This window comes from Podarcis liolepis (genome assembly GCF_965112155.1).
Source record: "Podarcis liolepis genome assembly, chromosome: 13".
Classification (NCBI taxonomy): Eukaryota; Metazoa; Chordata; class Lepidosauria; order Squamata; family Lacertidae; genus Podarcis; species Podarcis liolepis.
Genome location: NC_139573.1, coordinates 55,798,562 through 55,815,835, shown reverse-complemented (window position 1 = coordinate 55,815,835; position 17,274 = coordinate 55,798,562). Strand labels below are relative to the sequence as shown.

The 17,274-nt window shown below is 41.9% G+C and overlaps 1 protein-coding gene across 26 annotated transcripts in view; it reads left to right on the top strand.

Moving 5' to 3' along the window:
- The window catches only part of LOC310692376 (poly(rC)-binding protein 3-like), a 256,230-nt gene that overhangs the window by 225,406 nt on the left and 13,550 nt on the right, over positions 1-17,274 (top strand). For 19 of the 26 annotated variants that reach the window (XM_083473289.1, XM_083473288.1, XM_083473279.1 and 16 more), the window contains 7 exons: positions 351-482; positions 2,083-2,211; positions 3,744-3,887; positions 5,140-5,196; positions 5,672-5,747; positions 7,525-7,577; positions 10,299-10,468. In XM_083473289.1, coding sequence (XP_083329415.1) covers positions 351-482; positions 2,083-2,211; positions 3,744-3,887; positions 5,140-5,196; positions 5,672-5,747; positions 7,525-7,577; positions 10,299-10,468 — 761 coding nt within the window. Of the gene's footprint in view, positions 1-350; positions 483-2,082; positions 2,212-3,743; positions 3,888-5,139; positions 5,197-5,671; positions 5,748-7,524; positions 7,578-10,298; positions 10,469-11,693; positions 13,066-15,946 lie in introns of those variants that run through there. The other 7 variants (XM_083473292.1, XM_083473291.1, XM_083473283.1 and 4 more) reach the window with 5 other exon arrangements.

Genomic DNA, 17,274 nt, shown 5'->3' with positions numbered 1-17,274 from the left:
TGAAGGGCAGGAAGATTGCCTCGTTTTCCTGGCTCACTAATCTAAAACAGTCTGGTCTCAAATGAAAAACATATACAGTGTGTGTCTTCACAGAAGTACATACTTAAGCTGGGAGTGAACCCCGCTGAAACAAATGGTAGTTGTGCAAGGCACATCTGTTTCAATGAATCCTGCAGAAGAAAAACATCAGCAGGATTGTGCCTCAACGTCTATAAGTGCAGTGTACAATATATGCAGTGAAATCACACTTCTTCGTATTTATTCCTTCTCTAAGTACTTCAGCTGTTCCTCTCAAGGGTCCAGCGGACTAATAAATCCTCGCCTAATTCTTCTTGACATTGTCATTTCAGGATATCAATGCTTCGATGACAAACAGCACGGTAACAAGCAAGCCTCCTGTAACGCTGCGACTTGTAGTTCCTGCAAGCCAATGTGGATCCCTTATAGGCAAAGGAGGCTCCAAAATCAAAGAAATCAGGGAGGTAGGCAGCAATCCAGAGTATTGATTGTTTTCTTTAGCACAGTGGGTCTCAAAGTTTCTACTGTCAGAGAAATCCTGCTTACAGTCTCTCCTCTGCACATGTATCATGGAACACCTGTGCCTTGATTTGGGGCTGTATTATAGGATTCATACTCAGTCAGTGGTCAGACTTGCCAGGCTTCACCATTGCCGCCTACGAACAGAGCCTGTGTCCTAAAACATACCTCTCCTGAGTTTGTAAGTGATATATGTCAGGGAATCTTCTCCACTTAGAACTCAGGTTACCCTGGAGCAGAATTTGAAAGCTCTGGTGAAGGGATGGCAGGGCTTTCTTAGAGGCCAAGAACAGAAAGTAGCAGTGTTCTGGATGAAGTTTCCAGTTGTCAGAAATGATGGTTCTTGAGTGGTGGTCTTTCTGTAGGAAAGAGGCTCTTAATACAGGCCTTTTGGGTTTCAGGTTTCATAGAATCAGATCTAGGCTTGTTTGCTTCCTTTTCCTGCTCCCTCCTCCCTTCACATGCTCCAGTTTCCTTGTTTCGCGGTGGCAGGGGTGGGTGGGGAAACATAGTTTGTGTTGCACCTGAACCAAGCAACCTGTGATTTGTGCAAACCACAATTTGCCTTGTTTGCATTTAGTGGCAAACCAAAGGGAGGTTAGGAAGGGAATTGGAGCATACAAGAGGTGGGGCAACATTACATGTAAACTAAATTGCACAGAAAGGTAGGTAGACAAAAATCCCAGCAAGAAGCATGTTGCTGCCCTCATCCAGCCCACCACTGTCCAGACACTGACATGGACAGTTGACAGCCACAACCGATTCAGAGGTTACAGATAAATAAAGCTGCATGTCATCAGTGTATCTAAAACGTTAGCTGAGATCTCCTGAGTTGCCTCCTGCTTCATACTTCATCAGCAACAAAACAACCACACAGCTTCTGTAGTAATGAAATACTCTAGTGCTTATGGATTTGTCATATGAAATTGTTTCCTGGTTTTAAATGACATTCAGTCAGCAGTGTTCCACTGAACTCGAGATACTTGGAGGAGGGAGACGTGGGTTTCACTCCTCAGTGAGTGGCCTTGGGGAAAAGACTGTCCCTCAGCCTAACTTACCTTAGAAGGTACCGTAATTGTGAGAAAATAGGGAGATATTACCTTGAGATCCTTGAAGAAAGAGTGGGATACAAATTCAGTATGTAGAAAAACCCAAACCATTTAAATTAATGCCAAAGAATTTCGACAAGGATCAGAAAGTGGTGTCAACAACAGCCAACTTGGAATTTTCCCATTGCTGCGAGGCTTTGGCAGGGGTGGCAGGCGGTGCACAGCAGGCACTTTGGACTGTCCCTGAAACTAGCCCCACTTTGACAGTCTGAACAACAGAACAAAGTACAGCCAGGCAAAAGCTTGCATGCTCCCTCCAGCCATGTACCAGGAGGAGAAAGGCAGAGGAGAAAGCACAAGGCTTGGAGGAGGTCATTCCCTCCTCACTCGTCCCTCCTCCGGGGTGAGTGAGATGTCAAAAATGCGACAATGAGCGAAAAGTTTGTGTGATGTGGTGAGCTGTGCATTTCTTGTAACACCTTTGTTTGTGTTTAAGTCTACAGGAGCCCAAGTGCAAGTTGCTGGTGATATGTTACCAAACTCCACAGAACGTGCGGTTACAATATCGGGCACTCCTGACGCCATTATTCAGTGTGTGAAGCAAATCTGTGTGGTGATGCTAGAGGTAGGGTGCAGGTCTTTTCAAATGATGATCAAGAGCTTTTGTTGCAGGCTGTCTTTCAAATCTGAGTAACTGTGATTGAGGGATGCTTAGGTTATTTTCAGTCCAATGCTCGCTTTTCTTTCTGGGCAGCTGTGAGGGCCAAGTGCAAATGGGTGGAGCAATGGATGTAGATTTCACCTTTGTACCGTAGGTTGGTTTCTACATGCAGTCACTCACTATCCTCTAGTCAGACATGTAAGAGGCATTATCAGAGTTCAAGGACAAAAGACTTAGAAGCTGGGCCAGTATGGGACGTGGCCTGGGGGAGAGCTCTGAGGCCTAGGCAGGGAACTCTGGAGGGTTGCCCTCTGCCATCAGGGCAATATAGCACATAAATCAAGCAGTTGGTCCCTGACCTTTCCCGCCCCGACCTGGCCACAGTGATCCATGTGACGGTCACCTCCAGGCTTGACTACTGTAATTCGCTCTACGCGGGGCTGCCCTTGAAGCTGTCCCAGAAACTCCAGCGGGTGCAGAATGCTGCAGCAAGGCTCCTCACAGGGTCTCTGCCATGGGAGCAGATTCACCCAGTGCTTTTCCAGCTGCACTGGCTCCCGGTGGAGTACAGGGTCAGATTTAAGGTGCTGCTTTTGACCTTTAAAGCCCTTCACGGCCTAGGACCCTTGTACCTACGGGACCTCCTCTCCCGGTATGCCCCACAGAGAGTCCTCAAGGTCCATAAATAGCAACACCCTAGTGGTCCCGGGCCCTAAGGAAGTTAGATTGGCTTCAACCAGAGCCAGGGCCTTCTCAACACTGACTCCGGCCTGGTGGAACGCTCTGTCTCATGAGACCAGGGCCCTGCAGGATCTGATTTCTTTCCGCAGGGCCTGTAAGACAGAGTTGTTCCGCCTGGGCTTTGGCTTGGAGCCCATTTGATTCCCTCCCTCCCTCTCTTTCTTTTTTCTTTTCCTTCTCCTCCTGCGATGAGGCTACATTTTAATATTTTAATGTTTCAATATTTTAATGTTGTATTTTTAATTTTGTTTTTAAGTTGTAATCATTTAACTTGTTTTTATTATTGCTTGTAAGCCGCTCTGAGCCCGGCCTTGGCTGGGTGGGGCGGGGTATAAATAAAAATTATTATTATTATTAAATCTCTTTGACAGCAATTGCGGCTCACAGTTTTCCTGGTTAGTCTTTCTTTTCTACTACCAAGTAGATACTGGCTATATGTTACATCCCAGCAGTGGAGAACAGTATGTAACAAAAAAGTTTTAACATCTGTGTATGTAAATGCTACCCTACCATACCTGGCTGGAAACGTGGAGTGTTCAAAACGTAACTATACCCCCACTATGGCTACACTGTCCAGGGGTGTATCATTACTTTTCGAACACCCTGTACAATTCAGGCATTCAAAACCAATCAGTCTTGTTTTGAGTCTTTCACTATCACATTTTGGGGATTCTCAGTACCATAGCAATAATTTGCAAGAAACAAATTTGAATGCATGCTTACTTTCTCTTACTGCCTTATGTTTTTGTCCTCAGTCACCACCCAAAGGTGCCACCATTCCTTACCGCCCCAAACCTGCCTCTGCACCCATAATTTTTGCAGGTGGCCAGGTAAGAGCAGACACCATTTTGACTTCAGCCGGAAACCACACCGTCTTGGCCCAACCTCAGCCAGCGCCTGTTAGTTTTCAACTTTTACTACTTTTCTGTCTGGTATAGTACTGCTTTTCTGATGTGATAGATGTAATTTTGTTGTTGCTGTCCCCAAATCCTACCTGTGCCGCCCTTAACACCAGCATGCTCCCTGCCATGCCTCTGTTCCTACGACCTCTCCTCCCCCAACCAGGTTGGAAGCCATGTCTGGAACAGGTTAATTTGGTAGGGGAAGGCTGAGGGTATGTCAGATATGGAAGCATACAGGACCTGTGCATAAAATAACCCTTAGAGCAGACCACTAATCACATACTCATATATTTGTATCACATATTAATAATGTCCCAATCCAATATTTTTTAGTTATTCATGCACCAGTATTTCTAGGGATGGAATTCTGTTTTATAAACTTGAGAAATTGGCACTGTTCCAATATTAATGCAAAATATAGATACTATAAGCTGGTCCAAATCGGAGTTGATGTTAATAGGAAATAAGTTTTTGGTTCACCCATTTGAACAATACCAATCTCATATTTGCATAGACAACATTAAATATCTAGGCATATTAATACCACAAGACTTATCTAAATAGTGTCATTAAACATCAACAAAATATATCATGAGGTATCAATAGGCATTGACAGGTGGGAGTTATTGAACCTGACCCTGTGGGGAAAAGTCAGTGCTCTTAAAATAAATATAATACCTAGACTAGTTTATATCTTAAGAGGAATTCCAATTCTCATACTGAGCAAATACTTTCACAAAATTAAATCTTTGTTTAGAAAATGCCTTTGTGGCTCTTCAGTTCCAAGAATATCTGTGTAAAAGATGCAAATACCGATAAAAGGAGGAGGATTTGGGATCCCAGATTTAGAATTGTATCACCAAGTGTATTTACTGTCAGGTACCCAATTCTGGAGACCCATAACTGAAAACAACTGTCCAAATTGGGCTACTTCGGAATATTCCTATGTAACGCCTTTAGAAACATGGGCGGTATTCCCTGCCACCCACTCCAGTTGCATTACAAACCACTTTTGAAACAAAAGGAGCTTCCAAAAGCAGGTTTTGAGATAGGATATCCCACTCCACACATCAAAGAATTGGGCAAGCCAAAGTTTCTGGATTGCAGGTCATGGGCCTTAAGCTTTGAATTTTTCATTCATAAATTGAAAACAAGCACACTCTCTTAAAACATAAAATAAAAAATTGAAGCGCAAGCTATTCTGAAACATGACTGCTGAGAATCTTTAATCTGTCTTTGTCATTTGCAGGCATTCACAATTCAAGGGCAGTATGCCATCCCTCATCCAGACGTGAGTCCAACGCATGTAAATTGCTTTCCGTTTTCTATTTTCTCTTCCATTTGTTCTGGGCAGCATTACTTTCTGAGTATCTAAATGTCAAGGAAGCATCTATGAATGACCCTCCTTAGCAGTGAAACATTTAGTCAAATGCTAGGTTTCTCAGATAACTTTGTGCCAGCGTTGCTATAGAAAGTACCGTGGCCCAGATACAAATTAACCCCCACCCCCATTTTATGCATGTTATATATTTTGGTTTTTAAATTGTAAATATTATACAGAACAGTAGTTAAAGATATTAACAGTAGCCATTTACATGTAATAACGGTAGCAATGTAATTTTAACTTACTTTTCTATTAGTAGACTAGAGTGAATGATTTAAAACTTTTTTATTATTTAATTTTAATTAATCCAGTTTTGAAACGTGTTAAGATGGTTTTTTTCTACTCTGAAATAATTCCATTTGATTGGTTAGTTCTAATTTCCCATCCTGCCCTGCAGTTGACCAAGCTTCACCAGTTGGCTATGCAGCATCCCCCCTTTACTCCCCTTGGGCAGACCACCCCTGGTTTCCCTGGTACGTACCCATGACTCCCTGGGGATGTCCTTCTTCTTAACAGCTTTGTTTCCCGTGGGCCATTGCAACATTTGCAGCGCTAAATGTCGTCAATGGCCAATGCTCCTTTTGTTTTCACTCATTAATCTCTGTCGGTTGTTACGCTTTCCCCTCCTGTGGCTCCCTTGATCACATTTCCTTTGTCATCGCTAAACATTTTTGCTTTGTTCTGGGTTTTTACCTCAATTTCACCACCAACTTAAGAACTGGGGTTTCTTTTTTATCAGGCATCAAATGTTGTTAGGAGCCACTCAGGATGTGCCAGGTGCCTGGAGTTTTTGGTGGTTAAAATTGCACGTTTGCTTTTCAAAGGGAGCCTGCGTAAACCGGAACTAAATTTTGTGTGTTGTGGATCATTGATATATATTTTTGCAGATTCAAGTTCTTACTGAATTTCTGTATTAATGAATTACCTGGAATACCTTCTTCTGCCTTGATGATTGAACAAAATGCCCTCTTCAGCCACAAATATATTTTCTTAATGAAGGGTTGTTAAATAGTTGCTGAGCTTTTTTGGGGGGGGAGGGATGTAACTCAAAGTTGTTGAGATTCTTTTAGGGAACTCAAAGTTGTTTTGAGTTTTACCTCAGAATCCTGGACATTTTGCCAATTTTCTAAAATTCTGGACGTATGGCAACCTTATGTTAAATTTAGTATATTGACTATGTTTGAAATAATTACCGGTAAATTTGTTTCAGTAGAATTATAGATTTACGTATTTTCAGAAGACAAGCTCTGCACACTGGCACATACTTTGAATGGCAATTAATAACATTTTTATCACATACATCAAAACTTTTGTGGGAAACTGAATTGAGTACACAGTGTTCAGTAAATCAGTTGACATGACATTTAAATATTATGACAGAATTGGCTGGATTTAGACATAGTAATCTAATTTAAATGGACAAATTTGTTGGGTACACAAAGAAAATAAAACACCTGTAAGCTGTTGAAACATTTGCTTACAAAAAATTAAAATGGATAAAGTAGAACTGACATGGATATATGGTGTATCTGATAAATAAACTTTAAAAAGTACTGCACTCTTTTCCTTATTCTTTTCATTAACTCGCTGCTCCTGAATCTGTTCCTTGTACTATTGTGGACTGTGTAGATCTGTAATTTTGAATGTTAACACATTAATTGCATTTCCTAAACACTTCCCTTTTATCCATCCAAATTTAATCTAGCCTATTGCAACCTTAATGGTATTTCGTCCCTATTCCTTTAAAACACCCTTCTTTCCAATCCTCTGCAAATTGACTAATTCCCTGTATAACATTATAGCTTGCGTAGTTTCTCCCCATATTTATGTATTTTTTCAGTTTTCATATGTATTTTTTGGCTTTAGATTCCCACTTTTTATTTTCTGGAAGTTTGAATTTGAGCCATCTATTTATTTTTTACAACCAAGTGTTGGATTTCTAACTTTATTGCTAATTGAAATCTACAGTTTTCTATTTTCCTTTAACAGCATCATATATATATGATGAATATATATATATATTCTATTGTTATTTTGGTAGGAGCCAATGTCTTTTTAAATATTGCATTCCAATTAGTACATAGCTCTAATATCTGCAGTTCTGGCTTTATTTTTTGCTGAGCTAGCTGCTCAAGATTTTTCTTTGCTCCACTTTTTAAAACTAAAAAACTTATGAATGCCACAGTTTTTGCTTCTCCCTGTTTCAAAATCACCCTTGTAATTTCCCCCTCTTTTGTCCTTCAAATCTAGGATTGGATACCAGTACTCCAACCAGTTCCCATGAGCTCACTATTCCAAATGATGTAAGTACACTTAATTTCTCTTCTTCTTGAGATTTGTTTATATCTCTTACCTATCATAGTTGATATAGCATAGTCACTCAGAGTGAACTGGGGAGTCCCTAGTTCAGATCTTAACTTAACCATGAAGGCAGAGCCATCTGCCCTAGCCAGCTAAGGGAAATACTGTACACTTACAGTTTTGCAAGGCAGTACCTCTCTGGATGAGGAACCATCAGCTGTGGCTTCCTTCTTTTGAGCTGGGTCTGGGAACTGGGGCACTCTTTGCTGTGGTTCTGTTTCTGCTTGGATGGCTGATTCCAGAAGGTGGAGTGGGGAATTGTTGTTCAACTTCCTGGGACTTGTGCTTTGGGGTTCCACAGACTTCTGTTCTCTCTCTTATGCTTTTTAACCACTGCATGAAGGCACTGAGTGAGTTCATCTGGAGGTTTGGAGTGAGCTGGAGGACACACAACTCAAGTTCTCCTTTTTTATGCTGTTTTTGTGATATATAAATGACATGAGAAAACTTGGTATACTTGCTTGTATAACATGATTCTTGTTTATAAAACCCAAGAAAGAAAAGAAAAAAAAGAAAAGAAAAGTTCTCCTTTTTATCAAATTCAGGTGAGTCAGTGAGACTAGATGTAACCCAATAAACCAAAGCTTAATCCAGACAAGGTAGAGGTACTGTTAATAGGAGGTTTGTCTGCTCAGGTGTGTGATGTTCAGCTTGTTCAGGGTGAGTGGGTGCATGTTCCCCTAAACTGTGCATAAGTCTGTGGGTACTCCTTGATCTGCTTTCGTCACTGAAGACTCTGATTGCCTCTCCATCCCAGGCCACCCTTGACCAGGGGTGACCCAATAACAAAACCTGTGTTGGGCTGGTGCGTCATGAAAAATGCCATCTATTCCATCCCATTTCCTTGTGTTTAAGGACAAATTGGAATATATCCTTTAAAATCCACACAAAATTTTTAGAGATCAACTTAAGAAGAAAAAACACTCTGGAGGTGATAGTTGTGAGTGCTTATGAAGTGGTCTGAGATATGAAAGTACTGTCAGACCAGACCAACTGTAAACCTTGAAGTGTTTACAATTCAGGTAGGTCAGGACATAGAAGTTAGGTGTGAAATGAGTTACAGTGGAGAAAAAGGAGGATAATTTGAGAGGCATGCAGGGGAGGAGGAAATATCTCTGAGGGACACAGTGGTGGTTTTCTAATGGGCAGCTTTTAATGCGCAAAAGAGCCTTCAGGGCAAAGTGTGGGAGATTAGGGAGGCTAGTGCGTTCTTTATCAACTGCATTTCCTCTTTTTCTCTTGCAGCCTTTAAGACTAGATTAGTCAATTCTTGAAAACTTGCAGCCTGAGGGGCTCCTGCGCCTTTTACAATGTGCATAAATCAGCTGGAGTGAGAGTAGGGCATGGGGGCCAATGTGAGCCCCCCGCCAATGTCACCCTATGACCCAGGCAGATCAGACTGGCAACCCCATTAAAGATGTAGGAACCTGGTTAGGGAAAAAGTTGGCAACCTTTATTGCTAACCTTATTTTGCCTAAGTTAACCACTTAATAGCATTTTCATTTGAATTCCTGTCTTTATTTATATAGAGCTATTAGGGGTGTTAGCGAAGGGGTAGTACCTCTGGTGGGGGACACGTCATGTTCCTTCTTGGGTAGTTTGCCCACCTTTGGTCCCCACCCTGAACTCAGCTGTCACCTGTGGCTCCTAAAAGCTGCCAGCATGTGACAGCGGCCACAATCCCAGGAACAGCTTTGACTGGCCAGCTAAGCCAGGTAAGGGGAGTCGATGGGTCTCAAACCCTTGGTGGGCTAGGGACTTCCGCTGCATGCAAAGACAGGCTCTGGCGGATTGAACAGACGAGACCAAGAGTGGATCCAACAGTCAAGAAGGCAGTTTCTGCAGGTGCTGAAGGGGAAATGAGGGGCAGGTGGGGCTCGTCCACCTGGGAAGGTAGCCCATCTAGGAGAAAGAAAACTTTGGTCCTAAACCTCCCCTGCCTTATGGGATGTCTTCAGGAGAAGAAAAGTCTGAAGAGTAAACCTTACACAAATCTGGAGTGGAGACCTTAAGATTGTTAGATGGCGCCTTGTACACCTCCTTCTGCCTACTCCTGCAGCCAAGCTGGTGTCAAGCATACTGCTCTACTTTCCTTGCTGACCACATCAGCAAGGCCAAGAGGAGGGTCTTGTTGTCTGGGTAGCCTGCAACCTCCATACACACTTTGGTGCTACCACAGTGGTTGAAAACTTCACCCAATGGAGGCACACTCCATTGTCTCTCGAGAAAATTGATGCCAGCAACAATTGATGTACAAGATGCTTTGAGAAATATCTTACACATGCCATCCTGCTGTGTCCTAGTTGAAGAAGCTAAAATACAATAGCTTGAAAAGCAATCCCTGCAGACTTAAAGCTATTTTGTTCAGTTTTTAGATATTTATGCCCCTTGACAAAGACCAGTGAATCCAGATCTGACCCAAGATATTTTGGTGCTTGGGGTGGAAAATGGCTACATAGTAGAAAAATAGTAGAAAAATATAATTTCTAGTGAAATTAACCACTGTCTGCCCTTTAGTGGTACTTGGCTCTGCTGCCTAAGGTCATCTTATCGTAGGCTTAGTCGCTTGGATTGCAGCTTGGATGATAACCCCCCTGTTTGCTGTGAGAAGATTTTTTTTGCTTCCATCTCTTGCCCTAAACTCTGTTTTTGTCCTATTTTAGCTAATAGGTTGCATCATTGGCAGACAAGGCAGTAAGATAAATGAAATCAGGCAAATGTCAGGGGCGCAGATCAAGATTGCAAATGCCACAGAAGGCTCAGCAGAACGACAAGTAACAATCACAGGATCCCCTGCAAACATCAGCCTAGCACAGTACCTCATTAATGCAAGGTAAGTTCGTTTTGTAAGCAAGGTTCTTCTTGAAGTCCACTGTGCTTCCTGGTAGCTGGGTGCAACTGCCCTGGTTCAGTCCTGCACCACCACAACAACTGTAACCATGTGGATCAGTAAATTAGCCCAAACTAGCCTTTTTAGTAACATTACCTGATTATTATTATTTTTTATAAAAAAGGATATTTATGCCTATCTGTGTAACCTACAACCAGTCTTGTTCTAATGCTTGGAAGACAATGTCTTTTGCAAAACAGGCTGCTTCCTATACTGATCGATTCTGCTGTCCAAAATAGAAACAGTCATTAATCAGAAAGCAAAGCTGATATAATTTGCCAGCTAGAAGTTGCTTCAATTGTATAATATTAAACATATATTTGATTTCAAAGAGGGATTGGATTTAAAAGAGGAAAATGGCACATGGCATGGAGCCCTACCCCTGACTCCGGGTTGGAGTGTCTGCTTCCCATGGCATTCTAATTTTGCAAAAATTCTTGATTTGATTCTCAGCTTGTACTTCTGAGCGCTGGAAGAAAATATACTGAATATTATACTGTCCAACTCTACTACTAAATCATGTCAGCAGAGAGAATTAAAATATGTACCGTTTTTCTAAAATATCCTTTCTCACGTCAAGCTACCATCTCAGAAATACGTTGTATGTATTCACTCAGAAAATTAAGCATTTCTCACATCAGACAAACCTCTCTTTCAACTTTTGCATACACAATTCAAAGCATCACTGAGGACACACAGTATTTTTTGGGGGGGTACCTAATATTTTTTAGGGTGTATGTATGTGCCCTATGATTCCTTTCAAAATTGGCTCTTGATTTGTGCATCGCTCAGAGTGGACTCTTGGTTTGCGCAGCCCACTTAAAGGGCTGTTCTGGCAACACTATCAATCATTTAGTAAGAGATCCTGGGGGGGAGGGCTACTGGATCTTTTTGGGCAGCCAAATATTTGTCAGTTCTGTGGGCCACCCATAGACCTGACAGTAAATGGAACAATCTGCATAGGCTTACTTTTATGGCAAAAGTATGTGTACTCTTCTGCCAGGTTCAAAAATCAAAGCAAAACTAGAAGTCAGATAAATGTGCTTGTCAGTTTCCAAATTCAAAAACATTTTCCAGTATTGCAGTCAGCCGTCTATATAATGAATATAAATCAGCACCTTAAGCCCTGTGATCAAATAAACATGTGTTCCCTCCTTTAACCCTTAAGGATATGTTCTTCTCTTGGTGTTCAGGGATTCCCCACACATCGAGATGAGAATAGACCCCTTCATTTTTAGTTGTACAAACACCACATGGCATGCATCTGGATCTCTGAAGATAACAATTTAAGATCTTCTGGACAGCTAAAGCATGCAAATAAAATAAAACACTTATTAATGGAGTTGCAGCTTGCTGCTCACCAGATAATGTTTATTCTAGTGAACAAACCCTTACCTGATTCACTTAGAAAATCTTGTGAACTCTCATGGTTCTTTTGATGTTTTCATGGAATGGAATTTAAGAGATCATTTAACGCCCTTTGGCAAAGAAGACAACTGCTCCGCAACCCTACACTACGGATACTGTAGAACCAGAAGGTGGTTTCTTTTGTTGAATTTCTAGGTGGGCTTTGTAACAGTCACCTTCTGTTTTTAAACATGTATCTTATGTACATATTACTTATGTGGCAAATGTATCTTCATAAAATGGCTATGATTTATAAATAAAGAGTCTTGAGAGAATATGTAAGTAAAATACATTCTGAATTTACAGAGGCAAAAGAATGTGGTCTTTCCAATTTGGCAGCTTGAATGTGGCACTGAGCATGTTTTTTGCTCATGGAGAAAATGTTGGGAGCAAGTGGTTGGGAGTTTGGAAGCGCTCTGTAATCAAAGGAGTCATGCCAGTTGCAAGCCCTATATTGGGAGTCTCAACAGACTGCATGAGCTGTGAATATTACTGTTGTGATTTGTAGTGGCTTCACCATGGGAAGGTGAGAAGCTTAAAAGCAGCCACACTGAAGACTGGCGTATAAAGCATTCAGTTATTATCAGATAAAACCTAAAAACACACATCTCAGCTTGACAGCTAATTTTTAACACAGCTTATTTTGAATTGAGCAGGGTCTGATGGTCAAGCAATGTTAATCTGACCTACTAAACTACTCCAGTGCAAGCTGAAGCAAAGGCTAAGAGCTATTTAACTCTTGCCTTCCTAATGTGAGCAGCAACAGACTTTGGCAGACTCTTCCCTTTTTATGTACCATAAAATCCAGAGTCTGAGTCCAAGGACTTTTTAATGTAAAGAGTTCCTTGGTTGTGTCTGAAGGTATCAAGCAAAGCAAAGGATGGACTCTCAGAAATATTCTGTTATTCACACTGAGACTGGTGGCAAAGAGCCGTTTGCTATGATTCTACAATGTATCTGAAATGTTTGGGATTGTGAATTATGCTGGGGACCTGATAGGAAGTTGTTAGGGGCCAGATTGAGTCTCTAGGGCCTGTGTTTACGTTCCTTATGTTTTCTGTAACATTTAAACGAAACAAAATGATAAATGCAGCTCACAGCCATGTGAAATAACATGTTTCAGTGTGTTGCCAGCTTCTTCTTCGCTGTTTTTTCTTCATTCTACATCTCCTTTCTCATCGGCATCTCTGACAACACTGGGAGTTGTCTGCCTCCATAGCATAGAATGCAACTTACCCATGGCTTGATGTCATCCCACTAAGCATTTGGCCACCAGCACCAACCAGTGCACAGAAAGACACAGCATTATAGACAGCACATTTCATTAGGGTGCGCACCCAGGGAATTTCATTCATTCATTTATTTAAATGAAGAGAATGGGGAGGGGAGAATGACAAGGAGATCAAAGAAGAGATATAGAGACAAAATGCTAATCAAACAACTACGACAAGTGTGGGCAAGAAGCCAAAACAGGAGATTTTTCCTTCCGATAAAAATACCTGTGCCAGATCTGGAGGGCCGGGGACAGGATGACCCCTCCCCTTTTTACTTGCTTGCCACAAAAGCAGCCCCTCACCCTACAGAGCTCTCTCCACAAAAGGTGGCAACCGGAGCTCAGACAGAGACAGGTGGCGGCAGAAGGAAAAGGCTGGAGTGGCTCAGCGCCTTTTGTCTGCAAAGGAGGGAGTCCCTCTTCCTCCCTTACTGCCTGCGCTGGAACCAGTCACCCACCACGGCTTCCAGAGACAGTCGCAGGCAGAAGCTGCAGATCCATTCCAGTCTTTATATCCTGCCTGTGTTTCTCTCTTTCTGCTTACCTTGATCCCTGTTTTTAAAAAAATATCTATCTATCTATCTATCTATCTATCTATCTATCTATCTATCTGGGTGTGCTTGGCCACATCCTGCACACCCACTGCACGCATAAGGACATGAGGACATTAGGTACCTTCTACATGTCACAGAGAACAAAGCAGAAACTCAAGGATTTCCATTTTGGGGCAGCTGCCCTGAGCTCAGTGCTGTGTAGGCGTGTGTGTGTGTAAGCATACTCACACATATCCACACACACAATCAGGATATTTATTTATCCGTTTATTTTTCACATTAAGTATTTTCAGACAGGAAATTTTTGCTTTTCGTTGAAAACATAATATCATTCATAAACATGTCAACACCAAAACTTGCAACTTTATCCTGTGGAAATTTATTCAGAAGTAAGTTCAATAGGACATACTTCCAAGGACATTTATTTGTTTTTGGATCATCTTTCAGGACATAGCCTTCACAAGGCAACTTCCATTGGAAAAAATATTACATAATAAAAGGTGCCATTAAAGTAATAGGCCTAGAATTATATCCTTGAGCCTGAAGTCCTTTGGCTTCTGGGAGGGTCTTGGAGCTTCAGTCTCAGAGAAGGAGATCCAGATTGTCCCTCTCTTCCACCACAGCAGCATCCACAGTTCTGGCCAGAATCAGTATCAGAGCTCTGACACCAGAAGGGCTAGAAAGGGGCTGCGGGGCAGTTCTGGGGGATCCATAGCCTTCCCTATCTCCCCAAACCAGGGGGTGCAAATGGTTTTTAAAAATAGAGATATAGGGACAGAGAAGGGCAAGTGTGTCCCTCCCACATCCTGCCAGCTCAGCACGATGCAAGAGGAGGACAAATTTCTGTTCTGCCCTAGGCTAAGGCTGCAATCCTAAAGTGGGACAGAGAGAATCGAAGGCGGCTGAGCCACCTTCTCCAGTGCCCTCCTGGGCTCTTGCCAGCAGGGTGGAAGTGCAGTAAGGGGGAAAGGAGTGCTCTTTGGCTCCTCCGTCCTTTTCCCAGTGTTTTCTTTCTTTCACAATTTCCCTTCCATTGCAAACAAGGGAAGGAAAATTAACTACCTGCTGGCATATTTTTCTCCCTGGTCTGAGGGCTTGTTGGGGGGCTTCCTCCAGAGTCATGCCTTCCTCCAGCACCACACCTTTTCCTGCCCTCCTTCTGAGTTTGAATCTCCCTCTCCATCCTTTCACCCTCCAGTGGCGTCCCAAGGAACAAAAGATTGCAGGGTCAAAGGAAGAAAAGTATTTTCTAATATGAAAAATTCTGTGCAGATTCTGTGCAAAGCGGGATATTGCATTCAATGTATTTCTTTCAACCAGTGCACATTTTCTATGAAAAGAGGCTGTGAAATGTTGTGGCCTTTTTCATGCTTTCTTTGTCTCAGTTAAGGGAAGGGGATCTCCAGGTGTCCTTTGGACTCCAGCTCCCATCAGCCCTGTTGTCAGGGGCGATGGCAACAGTAGTCCAACATACATTTGGAGGTGAGCCACCCCTGCGCTAAACCGGGAGGCAGCGCCACGAGACCAGGCCACAGCAAATCTCAAGCTCCTGTGCTCCACTCATTCTCCTCCCTCATCCACTTCTTCTCATTGTATCGGTCATTTTACATTTTGTCTAAATACAGAAAAAATAGTTTTGTACAAATCAGCTAGCGCATTGAAGCAGAATATCAAACCAGGTTCAGACTTTAAATGCCCTCCCCTTTAAGAAGAGGAGAGAGGGAAAGGGGGCTCATGCCGTGTTTGCATCAAGCTTTTCTGCTGCATTAATGCCCATGTCAAAGTTTATAAACCTTTCTGGCTAGAATCCATAGAAGTTCCTAAGACTGCATGTTTGCATGGAAGATATCCTAAACAAATAGTTTTTTAGACTAAGCTAGATCTCTGTTAATTCTCTGCTGCCAGGTTGCAGAGTGTGAGTACATCATATTGAACTGCAACTGAAATGCAGCTGGATTGGAAATACAGAGAAAATACTGCCGTTTTCCTTCTGAAGCAGGCACCATTCCCAGAGACATATTGATATGACACAAGGTCCTGTAAGGGACTAGGCATGCTCTGATTGATGGTGGAATAATGTGCAATGAATTCCATTATACCATCATACCCTGAGAGGGATTTGTCTGAACTTTCAAGGTCTTGCCTTGGATTTTACCAACCTAATCCAAATTCTAATTTGGTTTACAGAATATTTAATACAGGTGAGTGGTGATACATGAGAAGGAGTCTCCTGTCATGCTCTAATGGGCCACAGTTCTTTATATGTATTTGCTACTACAAATTAACATGGACATTCTTCTGGAATTCTTCAAATGCCGAGCTGAACATCTAGTTCACAGTGACTGGTCACAGTGACGGCAAACAAACTATGTTATATGGGACTGGAATAATACAAAAGCAGCAAATGTTGATTTTCCAAAATGTCAGCTGCATAGATCTATTTCAGAATAAATCCAAAATATAACTGTAAAGCCACAAATATGTATGTTAAAGCTATGCAAGCATTTTGTAAAATATCCCACATGATCATTACCTAACGAGATTATTCAGCCAAGTTTAGATCGGAAAGGGAGAAATGTCCCATTGTTTATCTTTCCTCAGCGAGTAATTCAACTAAATTCTCATATAGACAATTGTGGTGTAATCCCACTGACTGCTCTAACTAAAAGGAATGCAGTCTAATAAGTATTGTTTCTCAATAAGGCTGACTGAAAGTGTTCATGTCCATAGCTTCAATTTTGTAGCTGGGGTTGATTTCTATGAAACTCAGGGTCTTTACAAATGTTACCAAAAAAAGAACAGAAAAGTGGAGTCTCCTGCTCTTGGACCATAAATGCTGCTAGCGCTCACCTCTTTGTGAGAGGGAACAGTTCTAACACTTCGCAAGTGTTTACTCCTCTGGGGTTGAAGTTCCCAGAATAATTTTTTGATGTATGCCTGTATATAAAATATTTCCTTAGCCAGCCTGTAAAGGCCTGGACAACGGTTCCCAGAATCATTCTCTGAAAATGTACTGGGAGTGATACACACACACACAGTGTGTCATAAGGTGCCTCACCCAGATGTCATGATTCCTGACAGATCAGTTGGTGACGCAACAGCTTCCAGCACCAGGCCTTAAGTGACACTCCATTACAAACCCATTAGTCATCTTTTCTGTACTAACTCTCCTTTCAAGAAGAGATGACGGAAACCTGGTAACTTTAATCAAGGAAGTGACATACTTACTGTTAACAAAATCTCTGTGATACAGCCAAAGTTATGAACGTTGATTGCAATTTTAAGAGTTCAGCAAGCACTTAAATCTCTTCCACTGAAATCAGTGGGGCTTAAAATGTTTAATTGGGGCTTTATCATGTCTACTCTAAATACAAATGTTAAGGATCCTTATCTGCCATATTAGACTAAATCCCAAGCTTAATTGTCTATGACACAGACCCCAAAAGCCCAGGGAATACCTCTTGGATGTTCCATGTACATGGAAATATGGTCAGTTTTTTCTTCCTACCACAGCC